General features: G+C 49.7%; 1 protein-coding gene across 1 annotated transcript; it reads right to left on the bottom strand.

The window, feature by feature from the left end:
* Positions 1-164: 164 nt before the first annotated feature.
* KLC2 (kinesin light chain 2) lies at positions 165-20,287 on the bottom strand. Its single transcript, XM_020797399.3, has 16 exons — positions 20,114-20,287; positions 14,907-15,169; positions 14,171-14,401; positions 12,095-12,167; positions 11,300-11,522; positions 10,526-10,613; positions 9,809-9,910; positions 9,312-9,485; positions 7,827-7,926; positions 5,432-5,481; positions 5,079-5,152; positions 4,749-4,857; positions 4,371-4,520; positions 3,953-4,077; positions 2,989-3,049; positions 165-2,349 (listed from the first exon to the last, which is right to left on the bottom strand). Exons 2-16 carry the CDS (start codon positions 15,159-15,161, stop codon positions 2,269-2,271), a joined length of 1,896 nt encoding a protein of 631 aa, XP_020653058.3. The 5' UTR covers positions 15,162-15,169; positions 20,114-20,287; the 3' UTR covers positions 165-2,268.
* Positions 20,288-21,910: the final 1,623 nt, after the last annotated feature.

Here is a 21,910-nt window from a genome sequence, read left to right as displayed (position 1 = left end):
TGCCGCAAGAAGAGAGTGGTCCTCCTCATCATCATGACACGGATCTCTCTTACTCATACCTCTGCCTTGCTGCGATTCTTCCACAACGGAAGAACGGCGGCCGGCCATTTCGATAAGCAGGAGGCCGAACAAAGTGAACATAAGAAAAAAATGATGAGAAAAAATTTACTTTTTTTCCTTTCCTTTATTTGTTTATATCTACAGCAACGGAATTAAATACAGAGCAAAATTTGCCCCTCTCCTGTTTTTTTTCCCTTCCTCTCGGCCCACCCCAGAATAGTTTACCGAGCCTTCTTTCCACAATATGTACGTGCACACACACACACTGTCAAGCGATATATGTTGTGCTGGGCCCTGCCCATTTGTGTTTGTGTGTATATATATATCTTTTTTCCCCTCCAGGAGAGGGGTGTGGATTGATAACTAGACATTTCTTGAACGTTTTCCACTGGTTGCAACAAAATCACTGTACTCCCTTGGTTGTGTAAGTGCGTGTGTTTTAAATCATCATTTATCTCTTAAATACTGAGCTATGGACATGGAAGAGGACACCAGGTTTTTTTAAAAAATCCGTGATCTAACTTCCAGGCAGAGGAAAGAGCAAATTCCAACAGAGGTAGGTTCTCTCTCCTCACCATGACAGGAGAAGACGCAGTTGCTAAAATTCTCCCCTTCTTCAGCAGCAAGCCGAAGAAATAGCGGCCAACGTGTCTCTTTATGACAAAGACAGAAGGCTATGTTATTTTTTTTTTTTAGGGGCAAGAAAGCAAAACATTCATAGAAATAAATACAAAGGGTAATTGCTTCCCCCTCTCATGTCCCACCCGTTAGGGGAGTTTAGAAACCTGCCTAGGAAATAAAGCAACCGAACGCCGAGCGTGCTAGGATTTTTTAAAAAAATAGACGCACAAGTGGCGTGGTCGATTCTACCCTTGCACGGAAAGAGATTTCGATCCATGCTTTTTCCACGACTGCCTTCCCGGATCTGGTGGGCAGAATGCTCTCCCGTGTCTTATTCCCGGAGAAGCCCTCGCCAGCAAAATCTCAAGCTGCTTCACAAAAAACCCCACGCGAACACCCGATAAGAGAGAGGGCTACGATTCTAGTCTAAGCCATAATCAAGGGGCGCGTGAACCCCAAAGGACCGTCAAGGGGATGGCTAGCGCCGTGCGCCGGAAACCCCATCCTCGATTGATTGTTCCAGCAGGAAAGGGAAGACGGTCGGGAACGGACCCCATGGCTTCTTGAGAAGGAACAGCAGGGCTTTTGGAGGATGATGCCACCGATCAAGGACACAAGACAGATCCCACAGTCTTCTCCACCCACCCCACCACCCCGCAAGACGTGGCGAGGCTTTCGTAGGCACAAAAGGCCCCTCCGCTGACATGCGCGCAGGACGGGACCGAGCCTGTTAAGAGGCCACCGGTATCTGGGCACCAAAACTAAAAACATCAGGCAGACGGAATGGGGAGAACCTGCAGAGGTTAAGGGGACGGGGGGGGGAACAAGCACATAGGATGAGAAATCAGAATTTTAACAGGGTCTCCCTGAGTCCAGAACAAAAAAACCACACAATTAAGCAGAGTCAAAAACAGAGAACAGCGCCGGCTGCGACAAGGAAGCATGGGAGTTGTAGTTCTCTTTCCCTGGGGTTGCCCTGCATTGCTACGAACAGTCTCTCTCTTTGCAAAGAAGCCGTCTCTGAACCTTTTTAAAGCTGGCCCTTTCCTACCATGATACTGATTTTATTTTAATTCAACCCCACCCCGGATAAAGTGTGGCCAGGTTTCTGCCCTCCACCCCAGAATCACAATCCCCGGTTTTGCAAGACGGTAGTGAAACCTCGGTGCCCCCCCCCCAAAGAAGGGTTCGGCCGATTTGGGGCCAGCCTCCCCCCCCTTTTTTTCCATACCAGGGACAAAAATAGAGCGAAAAACCTCCCCGGGGGGGGGGGCAAAAGACAATACACTGAGTGTCTTGTCCGAACAACCATGATGAAGATAGCGACAGAATCCGGCGACGAGTGGAAGACGTGTGAATTTGTGTGAATTTGTGTGTGTGCGTCGTACATGTGAGCAAAGTGAGGAAAGGTCTACCCCCTTCCACCAGGCATGGTTGTGTGAGGATGCCGGCCGGGGTTGGGGGCCTTTCCCGGCGCCCCACGGAAAGCAAGTGTTCACAGGCAAGAGCAGCTGCGCGGAGAAGGCGAGATGGCCCGGCCCCGGCGCCGGTCTTCGGGGGGTCCAAACCCGGCCGAGGTGCTTCCATTCACGCCAGCAGGGAACTACGCCGCGACAGGTCGACGTTGCTGGCGCTGAGGCCCCGGCTGTCCGAGAGACTACTGGATACCTGGGGGTCGGGGCGGGTGGGTGGGGGAGGAGGGAAGAGAGAACCCAAAGGGAGCGAAAAGACAAGCCGTCACTGAAATATTCGGGAAATGGGAGGTTCAAGTGGCAAGGAGTGCCGCCGGATCCCCCTCCAAAAAAAAAGTGGGGGAGGAAGGCTGGAAACGGTAGGTGCCGTCAGATGAGGCAAAGAGGGAATCTAAAGGCACTGAGGATTAAAATCGTGAGGATGGCTACGGAAAGCACTTCTCCCAGGCTTCTGGAGCACAAAGGGAGCCCCAGGAGCGGATGTGGATGATATTTGGGACAAAACGGGCCGAGGTCTACCCTCTCCTCCCCCCCCCCGCCTCCCATTTTCTGGTGATGATAGTGGCGATCCAGTCGTGAAACCACGAAGGTTGGAGGGCAGGAAGTGCCAGAAGGGCCGAGAGGCCTGGCGGTTGCCTAGCAACCGACAGGCCTTTCTTCCTGAAAGCAAGCATCCCAGTGTTGCTAAGCAGCCGTTGCTTCCTTCCCCAACCAAAAAAAAAAGCCTACAGTTTTGGGGTGGTTGCTTAGCAACCGCGCAGGATGCTCTTGGCCTACCCAGCAAGAGGGACATTTTTGGAACATTTACGGCTCGGCCTGGCAAACCATTTTGTACCTGGCCGGTCTCTTCTTCGACGCTCTTGTTCAGGAAGTTGAGAGAACTGGCTCGCTTCATCCTGCGAGAAAATTAAAACATTCACATATTATTATTATTATCACAGAAGGACCCACCCTATCCACGGGATCAGTATCCGCTGATTCACTGATCCACAGTCTGAAAACGTTAAAATATTAAAAGAAAAATCCTAGAAATGTATATTTCTAAAGACAAAATTACCAGAACGGGTCATTAAAGAGAGCCAGAGACCAATAGTATTCAATATTAAAATAGAGTTCACTATTATCCGTGTTTTTCAGCATCTGCGGGGAGGCCTGGGACCCATCCCCTGCATATATGGGCAGTCTTACTGCATCTGCATCATCATCATTCAGAAACACCAGTCGCTATCAATCAAAACTATAAAAACATTTAACCCAAAACCTAAATATCTGTTAAATACAGGATGTATGCTGCTCCTAATATTGCTGTTTATTTGTAGCTCTGATGGTGTGATTTCTGAGACCTGCAACTGCTTATAATAACGTGTGAAAAATTATTATTATTATTGTTCTATAAACGAGAAATTCTGCATTTTAGCCTATAAAAAGAGAGGAAATGGGAGTTCCCTAAGGGAAGAATTCCCTATAGCCGCCTTGAGTCCTTCTAAGGAGAAAGGTCGGATAGAAATATTTTAAATAAATATCAACCAATACAGGGCAGAAAATGTTATTTCCGGCTCCTGATCGATGGAAACAGAGCCTCCAGTTTCCGAGGCAGTCTACCTTCAAGCACCCAACACTAGGGACTTTGAAAAAAAGGGAGGTGCCCCCCCTTGAATGCCATGCCTGCCAAGGTTTTCCAGAGGTGGGGCTAGAATAAAGATGGAAACGATGGCCCGGTGAAGAGGGTAAACCTGCCCGGGGGAAACGCCATCACCACGGGCCTCGAAGCCGAGCCATGAGGTGGAGGCAGGGCTCACCCGGCGTTCCGGGATTCCTGAGGACTGCTCCCTTGCAGCTTCTTCACCAGCACCTCGCTGCTGCGTCGCAAGGCGTCGCGCAGTTTCCCGAAGGAGGCGCTGCGCCGCAAGACTCCGGAGCCCACCTGGAAGAGACGGGGAGGATGGAGAGGAAAGAAAAGTGAGAAACAGGGGAGGAAAGATTAAAAAAAAAACCTTCCCAATGTGGGTGAGGCTTTTTTTATGGGTCTGGGGGAGGCCTAAGTTCTGCCCGAGGGTTTCAAGAGGACTAGAAACGCTAAAATAGAAATGGAAAACCAGAAGAAGCGCCCGGTTGAGTTTTTCTGGTTTGTTTTTTTTCCCCCCATAGATCAAAATCGATTTCCTCCTTTCCATCTTCACCACCACCACCACCAAAAAAAGAGTTGCCACGTCTCACCCCAGACCACTCCGCTGCTCCGTCCTCCGGCTCAGTCCCGTTCTCGCACTTCTTTGTGCCGGGCGTCCCCACCCGATTGGGCTGGGGCTCCGGACGGTTCCCGTCCTTCAGCAGCTCCACCACTTTGCCCTGGACGATGGCGTCCATGCCCTAGAGCGTGCACAAAGAGGGGAGGGGGAATCCTCGAACCCATCACCTCTTAAAACCCCTCCAATGGGCACATCCGGGGTTTGGTAGGGAGACAGCCCCCCTCACCCTCCTTTTCGATAAAAACCCCACAACGTCATACAGGAGACCAGTTATCCCAGGCTGGTCACTTGGAGGAAATCCTCAACTCGCCTTAGGCGGCCAGAGGAGTCGCTCGAACCGTTCCTTTACCTGTTTGCGGGTTTTCTGAGCGCACGCCTCCAGGGCCTCCGCCGCCTCCAGCTTGCCTTGGCGTCGGTAAAGAGCCCCCAAGCTTTTTAGCGTGGTGTTGACCGTAGGGCTACGGGGTGGGAGAAGAGGTTGCAGTGGGAAATCCATCATCTTCCCCCCCCCCTCCCACTACCCTTGCATCTTGTTGGGCTCTTAAGGAGCTCTTTCGCCAGTAATTAGGCTTGCAGTGTTAAATTGAACAAATAAATTCGTTAAGTGAAAATTAAGATGTGTGTGTGGTTTTTTTTAATATATTGGCAGTATATTTAATACATTGGGCCCAGTTCTTACCTGTCCACCTTGCAGGCTTTATACCAGCTCCCGTACTCCCGATAGGGGGCGCTGTCCTTCTCCTTGCGCTGATCCTGAAGGGAACACGGGAGAACAAGGTTTAGGGCCGGGTTTCCCCAACCCTGGTGTCCCCAGATGTTCCTGGACTACAACTCCCAGGAATCTTGGTCGGCACGGCTCATGGTGAAAAGGCTTCTGGGAGTTGCAGTCCAAGAACATCTGGGGATCGCAAGCTTGGGAAAACGGTGCTTTAGGGGAAAAGGGATTAGCAGGAATGGGGGGGGCTCTATTCCCAGTTCTAAACACAGATGGAGGGGATCCACACACACATACACCCCGAAAGACCACGATACCTTGCTCTCTTCTCGCTCTTCGGCGTGCATCCAGATTGGTTTATTCTCTCCTACAGAAAAGCGAGGAAAGGAGCACATGTGATCAAAAGGGTGTAGAAACGTCCCTCGGAAGGAACTAGCTGCAATCAATGAGTTACTCGTCATCAATTCCTTTCTTTGAGAACCAAGACTTTATAAAGATTCCCCCCCTTTTTAGCTCTACCTGGACACGCCGGGAATTGAACCCTCCATCTTCAACGAGTGAACCCCAGATGGCCGGGGAGGTGGGGGCAATGGTTAATTCAGCAAATGACTGGCTTCAGGACTGGGAATCAAGCCTCGATACAAAACTCAGCCGGGGCCACCCCTTGGAGGCCGTACCGTCCAAGCTGAGGTGCTCGGGTTAATGGTCGTCCCGAAATGAGTTAGTTCATACTGCCTTTTTTTTTTTTGAGGAAACTCTCCAAAAATAATTTTAAGAAAACACAGTAGCTTCTACTTCTTTAAAAACATCAATATTCTAAGCCAAACCTCCATACAAATCCCCCAGCCACTTCGGAAATTCTAAATAAATGAGTCATTAAGAGGATTCAACCTGCCCCAAACTTGTGTGCGCTTAACAATAAATACCGACGTTTGCTATTTGTGTCATGAAGGTGGCGTGTCTTGGAATGTGTAACTGAACAACGCAGTACGTGGGTGTGTGTGTGTGTGCATCTGTGTTTATACGGGAAGGACTAGGCTGTTATTCAGTAGGGTTCCCGTATCAGAGGAGATCAAATCAAACCCAAGCCGCCCCCCCCCCGGGCTCTGGCTCCCTCCCACAAGAACCTATTTACTGCCTGAACATTTGCTGTTTTTATTTTGTTTCACAGAGATAATGTTCAGACTTTTTTTCCCCTCTCCTGGACTCGTAGGACAGGCGGCTGACTGAGCAAAACAAGGTGGGGTTTCGAGGCCGGGCCCCTTTGATTCACCCTCCGGGGAAATGCGGTCGAAGAACTCTTAAGGCGAAGCCTGCCAGCTCTCAAGCTGAGTCATCAGGTGTGCCGGCTCGGCCCCGGCCACCCAACTGTGCAGGCCGTCAGGCTACGCCGGTTTCTTCAGCAGCCCCAAGACCCGGTGATCCTCAGAGACAGCGAACCAGGAGGGGAGGCTCAATCCGGAAAGATCAGGAAGAGGAAAGAGGCCGCACTGTTGACGTAAACCAGCGGTGCACGGCTCCAGAGGTTGTGGGACGACAGATCCCAGCATCCCCCACCATTCTGGGGCTGATGGGGTTTGTAGTCCCGCAACATCTGGAAGGCTACGCTTTGCCCAGCCTTACTAGAAGGCCTGCGAAGGTACTTTTAATGTTCTTTGCTGAGAAAGATGCTCGTGAGCTTCAAAATGCTCCTGAATTCTCAGCAGGGACCGGTTTTCTTAAGCATAGATCCTCAAAATGGTGTTGTTTTTCTCCACTGCCAAGATTCCTGTCATCATATATAAACTGACAAGCCTTACGTAGAAGCTTGGGGACTGTTCCTTTTCATCGTATTTCATGACAACAGGATTACAGATGACATGACTTAAAGATCCATCTTCTTCTTCTGTCCTGTGTCATTAAGAGATCTGCGTATCTTAAAAGCTTGCATGCATTTTCCTGCCTCTGGGGTTGGGCTCGAAAACGGTTTTCAAAGTTACCCAAAATCTTTTTTCGGTTGGATTTTACATAGATCAGTGCTTTGGTGGTGTTTTTAGTCTGGCTTGTGTGCCCCATTTCTCAGAGTGGCATTTGTTCCTTTTAAATATTTTTATCCTGAGCGATTTTAGCTTTAAATATTGCCTTTTAATAACGCATGCCACCTTTGCACACTTGTTGTGTTGCTCTTAAATACTGTCTTTTAATGTTGCAAGTTACCCTGGGTCCTTTTTTAAGGACAAAGGCAGAGTAAAACTATTATGAATGAATGAATGAATGAATGAATGAATGAATGAATAGCTTGCTGCAGATACAGTTATTCACAGAGTCCAAACAGCAGGAGATGAAATTTACTAGGGGGTTTCCCTGTACCCCAGGCCCAAAAAGCCCATATATGCAAAAAAAAAATCACATAAATATTGAGTGCTATACATTGCATGGTCTCTGTCTCCATCTAGTGGCCAGTTTTGGTAAATACACCCTGTAAATACAAATTTCTGAGGTTTTCAGTTTTGCAGTTTCAGGCAGCGGATAAGTGAATCAGCGGATATTGATTCCGGGGATGGGGAAGGTCCAACTGTATTTAGAATGAGGCAAACAGAGACCATGTTCCCCAACCAATAAACATCCCCAAGAGGATGAGAAATGTGTTCGGTTGCAAGCCAAGCTCTGCCATCTCTGGAGAAGCCATCCTTCCCAATCATCCCAAGCACCATCATCAGTTCCAGGGCTCACCATTGACCGAGCCAAATTCTCTCTCGTGCGCCCGGGTCAGGATCTCCTTGTAAAGAGCTTCAGCCTCCTTGTATTTCCCTTGCTTGAGGTAGCAAGAAGCCTGTAGAAACACAATGAAAGGAATGAGGAAGGGATCAATAGGATAGGGATGTGTGAATAACAATAATAATAATAATAATAATAATAATAATAATAATAATAATAATAATAATAATAATAATAATAATAATAATAATAATAATAATAATAATAATAATAATAATAATAATAATAATAATAATAATAATATTCTTAGAACCACACAGCTGGAAGGGACCCTATGGATCATCATGTCCAGCCCCTGTCAAGGAGCCCCTGGGAGGATTTGAACTCCCAACCACTGACTCGTAGACCGCTGAGCTCTCCAGCGATTCTTAATATGATGTTGCTGTCATATGCCATCAAGTTGGAACTGACTTACAGCAACTCTAGTAGTGTGTCTGAGGTAAGTGAAACATTTAAGGAGCATTTTTACCAGTTTCACACCCCAGTCAGTTTCCGTGGGTGAGTGGGGATTCGAACCCAGGTCTCCTGAGTCCTAGTCCGTCACTCTATCCACTACATTGGGTATTCATACACGAATATAGATAGTTTCCCCCGCTTAAAATAGTTAACAAGTGTTACTAATATATAATATTGCACAGTTAAAATGCAACATTTAGCGTGAGTGAAATCGTGGTAAAACCGGTTCCCTTCCCTGCACTTTGGTGGCCGCGGCTCTGAAGCATGACTTCTTGGGATTCCTGATTGGATTCTGGATTGGAACTCTGTTCGGATTTGTCGATTTCTCTGATGGCTTTTTGTCTGGATTGTATGTGGTGTTTCTTTTATTACATTTGAATGTGTTTTGTTTTATGTTAGTCTCACTGGTGGTGTTTATCACTAATCATCACGGTATGCCAGAGAGAGAAAAAGAGAAAATGATGATGATGGTTGGTAGGTAGGTAGGTAGGTAGGTAGGTAGGTAGGTAGGTAGGTAGGTAGGTAGAATACGATGATAATGATGATAGAAAATAATGATAGATTATGATAGAATATGATAATGATGATAGAAAAAAAGATGATAGATGATGATGATAGATAGAATATGATGATGAGATAGATAGATAGATAGATAGATAGATAGATAGATAGATAGATAGATAGATAGATAGATAGATAGATAGATAGATAGATAGATAGATAGATAGATAGATAGATAGATAGAAGATGATGACGGTAAACAGAAAGATAGAAGACAATGATGTGATAGATGATGATAGATAGATGATGATGATAGATAGACAGATGATGATAGATAGACAGAACCCCCAACCCCCCCAGCTGTTGAAGGATTATGGGAGTTGTAGTCCAAGGAGAATCCCCCACTCCTGCTCTCTCTCTCTCTCTCTTCCTCTCTCCTCCCCGATGGGCACGTAAAGCCAACCATGACCACCCGCCCCTCACCAGGTTGTTTTTGGTCTTGGCCACGCTGGGGTAATCCGGCCCCACGCAGGACTCGTAGATCTCCACGGCGCGCCGGTAGTAGTCCTGCACCTCCTCGTACTTGCCCTGGTTCTGGCACAGGAGGGCCAAGTTGTTCAGCTGCTTGGCGACATCCGGGTGGTACTTCCCCAACACCTGGTGAGGAGAAGGGGAGAACCGCATCAGGAGTTTCTGCAACCTCGCAGGCTGCCTTTACTCGGTTGGGCGGGGGGGCTGTCAATCACTAGCAGCACTAACCAATCAGTCCTTCCCTGCCTCTGAATTCAAAGAGAGACCCGCCTCTTTGCTCTGAACTCTTTTTCCTCTCTGTTATCTGTTGGAAACAGCGCGTCTGTGGAAGCCTGGTGCTGAAAGCAGCCACGTCGGCCCGTTTGCTGTTCAATGTAATGCCCCACTGGCATCAAGGATATTTATTGGGAATCAAATAAGAACCGATCATGGTTTCCGTCGGAAAATACCTTCTCTCGGATCTCCAGGGCTCTCTTGCACAGGGGCTCGGCCTCCTTGTACTTCCCCCGCTTCCCGTACAGCACGGCCAGATTGTTGAGGGTGGCGGCTACCTGAGTGCGAAAAACGGACGGCTATGAACGCTATACAGCTCCCGGCTCTCTGGGATGATTGCTTTGTGGCATCCCCAGAACGGTGGTGCACTTCCAGGGTAAGGGGGATTCAAAGGAATAGCAGGAACACGGGACCTCTTAGCTTCCTTTCGGTTTTAGCAGCAAAGAGGCTAGTCCTCATGGTTGTGGCAAACCTGAAACATCTTAAGTGGTGGTTATGAGAGGCTCTAAAGCCGCAGTTCCCAAACTAGGGCCCCCCGGATGTTCTTGAGACTAACATTCCCAGAAGCCTTTTCTTCGCCACCTATGCTGCCCAGGATTTTTGGGAGCGGCAGACCAAGAACTTGCAACGTATAGCATTTGATCCTTCTGCATTTTACTGTGGCCATGGTGGGGGGCTTGGAATCGTTCCCCTGTGGACAACACGGCCTATGGTACATTAGGAACCGCAGCCAGGGAAAACATCAGCCCTCCACATGTTCCATGTTGTCTCCCAGAACCCCAAATATTCCAAAATAGGGGCAGAAGGGTTGCCCAAGTTAGGCATGACTGCACTGCCGAGGGGGAGCTCTTTTCGTCTCCCGCTGGATCGTGCCCGGAAAACGCGCAACTCACCGCGCAATGGTCCTTCCCCAGGGTCTTCTCCCGGATGGCCAAAGCGTCGTTGAGGAGGTGAGCGGCTTCTTTATACTTATTTTGGTCCCTAGTTGGAGAAGAGAACAAGTTGATCTTTCTGCCTGCAGGGACAAAGACGCATACTGGAACGGCACAAGAACAGCCCCCCCCCCTGCACGTGGTAGGGTCCGCTTCGAGAATGTACCAGGTCAGACTCTTATGGGGGGGGGGTAGAGAATGTTCTGCCCACGCTTAAATAGTCTTTCAAGGCACCCAGGAATGTCAAGCGGAAAGTCAGACAGAGCATCTCCCTGACAAGCTATCTATCTACAATGCAGGGAGCTTGGCTATAAGTTTTTGTTCATCCCCACAATATAAGCGGGCATTCAACTGTACGGCTCACATGCCCATCCCTTGCGGGGAGATCCAGACATTTGGTTTTTAAAACAGGAGTAGACCATGTGTAGCTTGAGAGACTCACGTCACCTCCTGGGGTCAGATTGCAGCCTTTAGCTTTAAGCAATCTAATTCTAACAAACCTTAAATTAAAAATCTGGCCCGTAGAGACCCCCAAACCCACCTCCATTTTTAGGAGGAAATGATTGGGTTGGGAATGGTTTCGGGTCCCAGGTTCGAGTCTCTCTAAGCTCCAAAGTTGGAGGTGGGCAGGCTCTCTAAACCTCTGGACGTTGATCATCTCCCTGCTTTAAACGCCGAGGTCATTGATAAAAGTCGAGACCCAAGACCCCTCCCCCTCCCCGTCGCCTCTCGCACCTGTACACCAAAGCGAGAATGTTCAGCATGGTGGCCACGTCAGGGTGGTCGTGGCCGGAGGTTTTCTCGAGGTCCTCCAAGGCCTGTTTGCACAGCGGCACGGCCACCTCGTAGCGCCCCTGGGCGGCGTACTGGATCACCAGGTTGTGGAGCGTCTGCAGGCGCGCCGGGATCTCGTAACCGCCGTGCTGCGCCGCCGCGTCTCCGCGGTTGTGGGCCTGCCCTGCGGACAGACAGACAGACAGAGGTAGCCCCAATTGCCTGGACCACCGGCTCTCCCTACCGTCTCACGGCCTCTGACTTATACAGGGTTTCTCAAGGTGCAAACAAAAATCAACCCAAACCAACCAGGGTTACCCACATACGGTAGGGGGCGCTGTTATTGGTGGGGACTGGTTTAAAGGCCCCTCTGTGGATACTGAAAAACGCAGATGATAGCAAACATATTACAAAGCATGGTCTCTGGCTCCCTCTAATGGCCAGTTCTAATAATTTCATATTTAGAAATATATATATTTCTAGGATTTTTCTTTTAATATTTTCAGGCCCTGGATAAGTGAATCTGGTCCCGCAGATAAGGGGGGGATCCTACTGTACATTCAATAGGCTCAAAGAAAGCAAACAAACAAAATGTGTACTGAATGTCCTTTCCCCAAGATGCACTGCTTTCCTGAGGAACTGACTGCCACAAGATGTTGCCTCCACTAGATGCCTTGGGAATGAAAGGGGTGGAAAAACGGAAGGATAAGCGCGACACTTGCAGGGCTTTACGGAAGCAGGCTGGCCGCCACTTACCTTGTCCCTGGTCATCGTCATTGGGGAAAATGTCATCTAAAGTCTCTCTGTTTGAGTCTCCGCTCTTTTCGTCCTGGGAACAGAGAAACGTAGAGCTGAGAATGTCATATATACATGGCAGGACAGGAGACGGGCAGAACGCCGCCTTCCTCTTCATCGGAGTTGGAGGACTCACCAAATCCTCAAGATCGGAATACCTGGGGTCCGCCCATATATTCTTGGACTTCCAGCTCCTGGCCAGCAGAGCGAGGAGCGAAGGCTTCTGGGAGTTGTAGTCCAAGCACATCTGGGGACCCCAGGTTGGGAACCATCGCTCAAGATCGACCCACTTCCTGTTCACTTCCCTTCCTTCACTCATAGCAGCAAAGAGAACACACCTGCATTCCAGATGTTGGACGAACACCCACCTCTGCCTCAGGAAGCACAGCTGAAATTGAAGCCAGTTAGCAGCCCAAGGACGCCGGAAGGGCGTGCTTTGCCCAGCCCTGGTTTCTGCGACAAAAACTTGTGCTCTGTTGCTTTTCAATGTGTTTTTTGTATTGATTTCAATTGCCATTTTGAATGTAATACTTGCTTATTTCTTTCTAAATATTCGTATACTCGCCTTTTGCTTTTAAATATTGTCTCTTCAATAACAGAAGCTGCCTGGGGTCTTTTTAAGGAGAAAGGCGGGGTAAAGATACTTTAAACAAGTAAGTAAGTAAATAAATAAACATGTGTGGCCTGCATACTTAACCTGTCAACTGCTCAGAGACTGCTTTACATGCAATAAGGCAGTATATAAGCAGCATGCTTTATCAACAAACAAACAAACAAATAAATATTAAGCCAAATCCCAGTACTTTGCATTATACATAAGTAAGTAAAATTAAGTCAAGCCTCAGGACTTTATGAAAGAAAGAAAGAAAGAAAGAAAGAAAGAAAGAAAGAAAGAAAGAAAGAAAGAAAGAAAGAAAGAAAGAAAGAAAGAAAGAAAGAAAGAAAGAAAGAAATCCCAGGACTTTGCATTATAAACAATTAAAAAAAGCAAGCAAGCAAGCCAAATCCCAAGGCTTTACATCAAATTTGTCACTCCTACTTTAAAACAACTGTGTTCAGAGCTGGCTCCCATCCATCCATCCATCCATCCATCCATCCATCCATCCATCCATCCATCCATCCATCCATCCATCCATGCGCTCCTTCCTTCCTTCCTTCCTTCCTTCCTTCCTTCCTTCCTTCCTTCCTTCCTTCCTTCCATCCTTCCTTCCTTCCTTCCTTCCTTCCTTCCTTCCTTCCATCCATCCATCCATCATCAGCTCCTTCCTTCCATCCATCATCAGCTCCTTCCTTCCATCCATCATCAGCTCCTTCCTTCCATCCATCATCAGCTCCTTCCTTCCATCCATCATCAGCTCCTTCCTTCCGTCCATCATTAGCTCCTTCCTTCCATCCATCATCAGCTCCTTCCTTCCATCCATCATCAGCTCCTTCCTTCCATCCATCATCAGCTCCTTCCTTCCATCCATCATCAGCTCCTTCCTTCCATCCATCATCAGCTCCTTCCTTCCATCCATCATCAGCTCCTTCCTTCCGTCCATCATCAGCTCCTTCCTTCCTTCCATCATTAGCTCCTTCCTTCCGTCCATCATTAGCTCCTTCCTTCCATCCATCATCAGCTCCTTCCTTCCATCCATCATCAGCTCCTTCCTTCCGTCCATCATTAGCTCCTTCCTTCCCTCCTCCCTTCCATCCATCCATCATCAGCTCCTTCCTTCCTTCCATCATTAGCTCCTTCCTTCCATCATTAGCTCCTTCCTTCCTTCCATCATTAGCTCCTTCCTTCCATCATTAGCTCCTTCCTTCCTTCCATCATTAGCTCCTTCCGTCCATCATTAGCTCCTTCCTTCCCTCCTCCCTTCCATCCATCCATCATCAGCTCCTTCCTTCCTTCCATCATTAGCTCCTTCCTTCCATCATTAGCTCCTTCCTTCCTTCCATCATTAGCTCCTTCCTTCCATCATTAGCTCCTTCCTTCCTTCCCTCCCAACGCAGGCCAAGCCAAGAAAAGCGTTGAGGGCCGAAGCGCCCACCTACCGACGGAGAAACGTCCTCATCAAACTTCTTGATCTGGTTCATGAACTCCAGGTGCTTCTTCTCCTCCTCCAGCTGAGCCACCGACTGCTCGCTGCGCTGCAGCTTCTGCTGGGTGCCGGCCAGCTCGTCCCTCAGCCACTGGTTCTCCTGGACCAGCCGGCGCACCTGGGCCCGCAGCTTCTGCTTCTCCGACTCCACCGCGCTCAGGTGGCTGGAGAGGGCAATGATCACCTGGAACCAGAGGCATCGTCGGGAAACGGCCCCCTCGATCCTCGGCTGCCGACCAATCCCCCAGCGCCGAGAAGACGGGGGCACCCCGTTTCATAAATAACCGGAAGAAGACCGACACACTCAAGGAAGAAATGGGGGTTCCCAACCTTGGGTCGTGCGTGGACTACAACTCCCAGAAATCCTGGCCAGCACAGCTCCCGGTGAAGGCTTCTGGGAGTTGTAGTCCAAGAACCTCTGGGTTTCCCCAAGGTTGGGAACCAACTGGTCTCAAGACAAAAGGGAGGATTGGGTAGCCCTGATCCGTTCTAGCAGGCGGAACGGAGGGTGAGGGGATCATGGGAGTTGCAGTCCCAAGGTTGGGGATCTACAGGACCAAAGATAGCACTTAGTTATATATACGAGGTAGAGAAAAGGACTACAGGTCCCATCAAGCGCAGCCCACAAGGAGGAAGGCTGGGAGGGGTAGCCCATCCCCATCGCGACGACGTCTGCCTCGAGGACCCACCTGAGCTTCCCCAAGGCCCAGCTCGATGGCTTCCAGGGACTTCCGCAGGACGTTCGCCTTCTCCTGGGCGACGGTGGCGGTGGTTTCCGGCTGCTGCTCCAGGCGGTTGACCGTCTCGAGCAGAGCGGCCAGCAGGGAGCGGTGCTCCGAGCGCAGCGTCTCCAGGCCCTGCACCACCGCCTTGGTGCCCAGCACGATCTCATCCTGGCTCATCTTCTCCAGCTTCTCCTCGCGAGGATACAGCACAGTCGCCATCTCGGGACCTTCGCCGAAGGAGAAAGACAGGAGAGACACCGTCTCGGTAGAGAGAATCATCCCCATCGCAAATCAGAGGGATGCTATTAATATTACATTACATTATATTATACCGTGTTTCCCTGAAAATAAGACAGGGTCTTATATTAATTTATGCTCCAAAAACGCATTATTTTCAGGGGATGCTTAATTTTTTTTTCATGTACAATCTACATTGATTCAATTACAGTCATGTCATCATCTTCTGGTTGCTGCGCAAGGGTGGAGGGTGGGGTTTCACTTCACTGGGGCTTATTTTGGGGGAGGTATGGTGTATATATTATGAGCATCCTGAAAAATCATACTAGGGCTTATTTTCAGGTTAGGTCTTATTTTCAGGGAAACAGGGTATTGTATTATAATTTGGCTTTAATGCTGCCCGATGAGCACAAAGCACGATCCTGGGCAATTATCAATAAGGTCAAACAAAAGAGTAACAATAAAGCAAACAAAAAATAATTATAATTACAATTATGACCTTATTCTCTTTCTCCAAAGAAAGGTTTCTGCTTTTTTTCTTTACAGCCCAACAAACCTGGGAGCAGTAGGACTCGTATAAACACATTCTATTATTTTGATGCAATGCTTATTTCATTCTTTATATATATATATATTAAGCACATGGATGAGCAATCCTTCTAATCTATACTGATCCATACTTGTTCCTGAGGGGATCCAGCACATACTATCAGAAGTTCCCCGTTCAAATCTTACCCCCCCCACACACACCAGAAACTCACCAAGGCAGAGCTGCCTCGGAATTTAAAATATGTGGAAGAAGGAGGTTATTGTGGGGCTGATCTTAAAATCAGAGGGATAAATACGAGGAGATGCTCGCAGTGCAAGGCAAAGGAGGAGATTAACTCAGGTGGGGGGCGGCTCTCCTTCGGGAGAGGTATTTCAGAAGACGCCGGAGAATTATTTGTTGGAGACGCTGAGGTTGCAACTTCCATTAAACAGGGGTTGGGCTAAATGACCTCAGGAGGACCCTCAAAATGCCAAAATCCTGTGGTTCTGCAATGCATGGAAAGTGCTCCCAACCCTTAAACATGCTCCTATTCCCCCCGCCTTCCCCACAGAACCGGGACCAGTACAAGGATCCCCTTCCAAAATGTGCTTTTTAGAAAGCAAGTCCCCCCCCCAAAAAAAACCAGTAGGATCTGACCTCTGTATAAACAGTATGGGGCGGTAACGGATGGACAACATCACAAGGAAACTCCGCATCCCAGTGACGGGCGTGCCACGAAAAGAGGGGCGCTCAAAGGGAGGCAAAGCCTGCCCACCCACCCACCCCCAATTGCGTTACGTGGACTCAGAAGTCCAACTTTCGGGCGAAAGCCACAAGCTGGTTGCTAACCTGACCCCCAAGGGATGGAGCCGGGAGAAAAGAGGTCAAGGGGTCAAAAGAGAGGACGGGGGGGGGAAGCCGGGAGGACCACCTCCTCCGGTCCGGACTTTCCGAGAGGGCCGTTTGTAGTTCCCGACCAGCCCCAGCAGGTGGCCCGGCTCCGGCGTGGACGACAAGAGTCGCAATGCGGCGTGGAAAAGTGCCGTGCCCGGCAAACCTAAGCCGAGATGCCAGCCGGGCAGGAGAGGAGACTCCAGACCCTCTCTCTGCCCCCCCACATCGCCACCAAAAACCAACTTTCACCCCTAAACCTACAGAACCGCATGTACGGATTGCCCCAGTTTTACCCGAACTCCATTCCTCAAACTCAGCCTCTTGACCCACCTGCCCTTTTGTCCTTAAATCCCCTCCTTTTTGGGGGGGGCCCCAAAATGACTCATCCGAGCATGAACTGGAAACCACGCAGACGATGCCATAACTCAGATGCACCCACGTGGGTCCTCAGCTGTAATGATTCATAAAAGGATTATCCCCCCCCCCTTTTTTTTTCTGGTTCGCTTTCCCTCCTCTAATGAAACTTCATGAAATATTTCAGATCCTCTTTTGATCCTCCAGATCTGCCCACCCCACCCCACCCCGCAGCAAAATAATGCCCCAAAGAGCGGGGACAACATTTCCCATCACCTCGGCCGGCTTCTTTCAACAACGTCCACCCCGGCAGGCCAAAGGAAAACGCTCGACGGAAACTGGGAAATGGGGGGCCCCTCGGATGAAGATCAGGAGGAAGAAAGATGGGGAGCCGGTGGACGTACCCCCCTCTTCCGAAAGAGGTCAACTTATCTCCTTTCTCATGCCTTCACACGCGCGACAGGCCGAGAGGAGAAAGGAGCATCGTCAAAATCCAAGCGGGTCTTGGAGCATCTTCTGCACTTTCCTTGGGATTTTCTTGACGCCTTATTTATTCCTCTTCCTTGCCATTGGAAAGGTGGGTGGAGGGGCCTACTTTGGGGTCTTTTTGTGGGGTCCTGCAGGGAAGGGGGGGGAAGAAGATCCTGTAACCTGGTCAGATTTCGCCTCCTCTCTTTGAAATCGCTGGAGGGCGGCTGGTCCCTCTAGTCTCCGGAGGCATTTAAGGTGGGAGGAAGACGGGAGGGACCAATTGAGGATGCTTTGGGCTTCCACGGATCACTCGGTCCGTCGTGGTTAAATCTCTTCCGCTCCTAATTTTGGCCCGATTTCCACCCTTTAAACCCTCTCCTCCTTTCTCCTCCCATTTAGGGGGGGCACAGGTAGGATCATCGCAACGAAGCCCTTCAATAGAGGGAAAAAGGATCACCCTCTAAATTTGAAATGCGGATCACCACTAATTTATTACAGGGAGGGTCTTCCTGCTTTCCCCCTCCCCTTCGTTCGCTCCCCTCTTCGGTTACATGCACTTTCCCAGGAAAACGGGGTGCCCCCTTTCGGCTTCGCCTGCAGCACCCCACGGGGGTCCCCGAGGTTGATAGTGGGGTGTGTGTGTTTCCAACTCAAAACCCCTTTCCACTGGGCTTTATGGGACACCAATCTGTGTATGTGTGTGTGTCTGCGCGCACACGTAGACCCTCTCTTTGGGATCGCAATGAAAGCAGAGATTTCCCCCCCCCCATGTCCAAAATTGCAGAAATCCCGGGACTGCTCCCACAAAACACATTTTCTAAGCACAGAAGACGGGGTTTATTCCCTAAATAACTCTTCCAACACTAGAAATGGGGGTGTTTATCTCTAATTTTCACACATTTTCCCCATGGAAGGCATGTAGCGGGGCGTTAAGATCACCTCCGAAAGCCCCCCCCCCCCGCACTAGCAGGATGGCTAGCTATTCTCTCCCACCCCATGACTTATCGGGGAAAGGTGAAAAGGGCCCAAATTTGAATGACCTCTTTCGGGGTCTCGTCACCCCACCCATTCCCACGTCACCTTCTTGGAATACACTTCCCCTGTTAAAAACGGTCTAATAATTGATTCCTGTATTTAAAGGAACTTTTGCAAGCCTTTTCTCATTTCAATCCTCCCCCCCCAAAAATCTCTAGAAGCCTTTTTACCCTCTTTTTGGGGGGGTTTCGGATTCCTGCCACCCCAAGACGTATTTTCTTCCCACGACTTCTAGGTCCTTCGTATTTCTTCTAAGGAGCTCTTATTGTCTCCAATTCTCGTTATTTTCAGGAATCCTTTTGACTTGATGGGCGAAGTGGGTGGGGGGAAATTCCCTCTACTCACCCTACCCCCCTTCCTTTGGGGGGGGGGGACAATCCTGCTTTCCCCTATCACCTCTTTTCAGGGTTGAAAGAATGGGTTCAACCTTTAGGATTTTTAAAATTTAATTTAATTTTGTTTTACTTTAAGGAGCCACCCCACATTTTAAATCACCCTCTTCTTTTAAGTGCACCCCAATATCCAGGCCCTCCTGAGAACTCATTCCCCCCCTTATCTTGGGGGGGGACGTGCTGTGTGGGGGAGCCCTTTGCCTTCCAGACAATCCTATTTGAGGGGAGCATCATACCATCATCATCCCTCTTTCTTTATGCTTCGGAAGGCTCAACCGACCCCTTCTTTCCACCCCACTTTTTAATTTAGCCTGTGGGGGCTTTCTGGGGAGGGGAGAGACACTTTGGAAGGGGTAGGGGAGTCCCCCCATCTTCCTGCCTCTTCTTCCGAAGGCCTTTCCCCCCCATCAGTCCATTGGAAGAAAACCACGTAGCCCCTCCAATATTCCTACATGGGGAAGCCCCCCCTGGATGAGTTCCCCCCCCAACCTTTCCTTCTGCCGCAAAGTCCTTGGGCTAAGAAAAGGCCCACCCGGGAGGACAAAAATCTACATTCTCCACCCATGGGTGTCCCAGCCCCCCCCCCCAGGAAGGCCGGCTCGGGAGGGGGACCCCAGTATCCCTAACCCCCTCTTTTTTGGGGGGGGTGAAAGAATAATCTCTGTGCAACCCACACCCCACACTCTCTCCCTGTCTCCCCCTTCCTATTTGAGGAATGCATTTTGGCTTGGGAGACCCTCTCACCTCACCCCCTTTGGTGGGGTGGTTTTTCTGGGGGCCCTCCCCATCCTATTTAACCCTAAGCCTCCCTTTCTCCCCCCATCTCCCTCCAGACCCCTAAGAGGAAGACACCCCCCCCTTTATCCCCAAACACATTCACCCTCTTTCTCCCCCCTTTTTTACAAGTGCCTGCTGATTTGGGGATCCCTTCTCTCTAACCCCCCCTTTTTATATTTAGGGATCCAATTGCTAGGAAAAATCCCCCCCCCAAAAAACAGTGGGGTCCTGTTTATGTGCATTGGAAGGGGGGGGGAAAGGTCCTGATTCCAGAATGCCCCATTCCTGGAGAGAGAGAGGGGGGTGTCCTTCATTTTTTAGGGGGGGCTCCTATTCTGAAGCCCCCTAAAAATAAAAGAGCCTCCTTTCATTCTATTTATTCTACAGAGGGTCCTATTTCTAGGTGGGGGGGGCACATACCATTCCCTCCCGAGGGGGGGTAGACAGCCCGCCTCCCCCCACCCTCGGAGATTCCATCCTACCTGGGTGCGCGCGCAACTCGCTCGCTCGCTCCCGCCCTCGCCGGTGCGGCTCCTCGCCTGCTCAGCCGCCGTCCTTTCTCTCTCTGCTCTTTTTTTTCCAGCCACCGGTGGCCTCGCAGCCTTCCCGGCAGGCACTGCGGCACCGGCTGCTTCTCGGCTCCTCCCCAAAACAATCGCCTTAAAGGGGAGGAGGAGGAGGAGGGGGGAGCTCGTTTTAATATCGGAGGTCAAATACCTCTATCTCTTTTTTCATCCCCTTCGATGGGGGCTAGTGACTCCCAAACCCTAGCATCCCCACCGTGCGCTGGCCGGGGCCGATGGGAGTTGTAGTCCAGCCTCGTTCCCCCGCGCGGGTCAAGAAGCGGAGGCGGCTTTAGACGGGCGAGTGTTGGCTTTGCTTAGGCTGACTTTGCAAAGGAAAAAAAAAAAAAGAAAACCTTCCTGTGTTGAATGGGACATTTTTTTAATTGATGTATTAATAATTGTGATCCTTGTTATTGGGGGGGGGGGAGGTTCACCCCCGTGCTTTCCTTCTCTCCTGAGCCCAAGGGATTTCTTTCGCTGTCACCAAAACAAAAAAGCCACCAAAATCCAAAAGTGAGTCATGCTCTTTATTTAATCTCTGAAATCCCGAGTTTCTGAGATTTGGGTGGGTCTCAAAGCCAGCTGTCAGGGGAGGCCAAGCCTCAGTTTTATCGGAGGGATTCAGTAGGGAAGGACAGGGGGCCTCCCACATGCTCAGAGGCGCTCTTGCTCCTCCTCCCTTGGCGAAAAGAACAGCTCCAGGGCCCAGAAAGCGCCTTCGCTGCCCTTGCAGGATAAGCTCAATGGCTGATGAGTATTTTAACATTCACACCCCATCCATTCCTTCCAGCGACATCAGGGCTAAATGCATGGCTCTCCTTCCTTCCCATCACCACAGCCCTATGAGGTAGGCCAGGCAGAGGAGGAGAGGCTTAAGATCACCCAATGGCATTTCAGGGCCAAGCAGGGATTCGAACACAGTTCTCCTGTGTCCTGGTCTGGCTACTCCATTGAAGGCACTAACTACATTGGTTTTTGTGAATTTAGATGCCTCCACCTTCACACCTGGCACACAGACACAGGTAACTGTTTCAATTAGACAATGCATCTAATGGCAAGGTTTTCCAGCCCTGGGTTCCCACATGTTCTTGGACTAAAACTCCCAGAAGCCTTTTCACCGCTAGCTGTGCTGGCCAGGATTTCCTGGGAGTTGTAGTCCAAGAACATCTGGAGACCCAAACTTTGCTTAGTGAGGCATAGGCTTATGCTGTCCTTACTCCCCAAAAGAGGCTCTGAATGGCCTGCATGAGAAGCAAGTCCGTGAGGTGCTTTCTGGAGCCCTTAGAAAGAACATCTATGTTCCACCGAGATATATATCCATGGGTTCAACTCTTAGCCTCCAAAGTTCGGTAAGGAAGAGGCAACTCCTGTCTCGCCCGGATTCTTGCTCTTGCTTAGAGAAGACCCACCAGATCCCAGGACCTCCAAATGGCACAAAGAGCGCTTTGGACCTGCTCAGGATCCAAAGGATTAGGGGTTTCGCTTCTGCGGTCAAACACCTTTTATTTTTGCTCAAGCTTCTTCAGTCTGGCTGCAGTTTGAAGAACGGCAACTGTCACCCTATTTCTTTTCAGGAACAGAGAATGAAGCAAGCCTGAAACTGGCTTTTCCTTCATCCTTAGTCCCAGGCCAGTTTCCTTGCCTGATCCCTTCTCCCTATTCAAGGCCTCCTTTCTCCTGTTATCCCAGGATCTGAAGAGCATTGAGGAACAA

The sequence above is a fragment of the Pogona vitticeps genome, chromosome 15 (genome assembly GCF_051106095.1).
Source record: "Pogona vitticeps strain Pit_001003342236 chromosome 15, PviZW2.1, whole genome shotgun sequence".
NCBI lineage: Eukaryota > Metazoa > Chordata > Lepidosauria > Squamata > Agamidae > Pogona > Pogona vitticeps.
The sequence above is the reverse complement of the archived record's forward strand: the minus strand, read 5'-3'. Positions and strand labels throughout refer to the sequence as shown.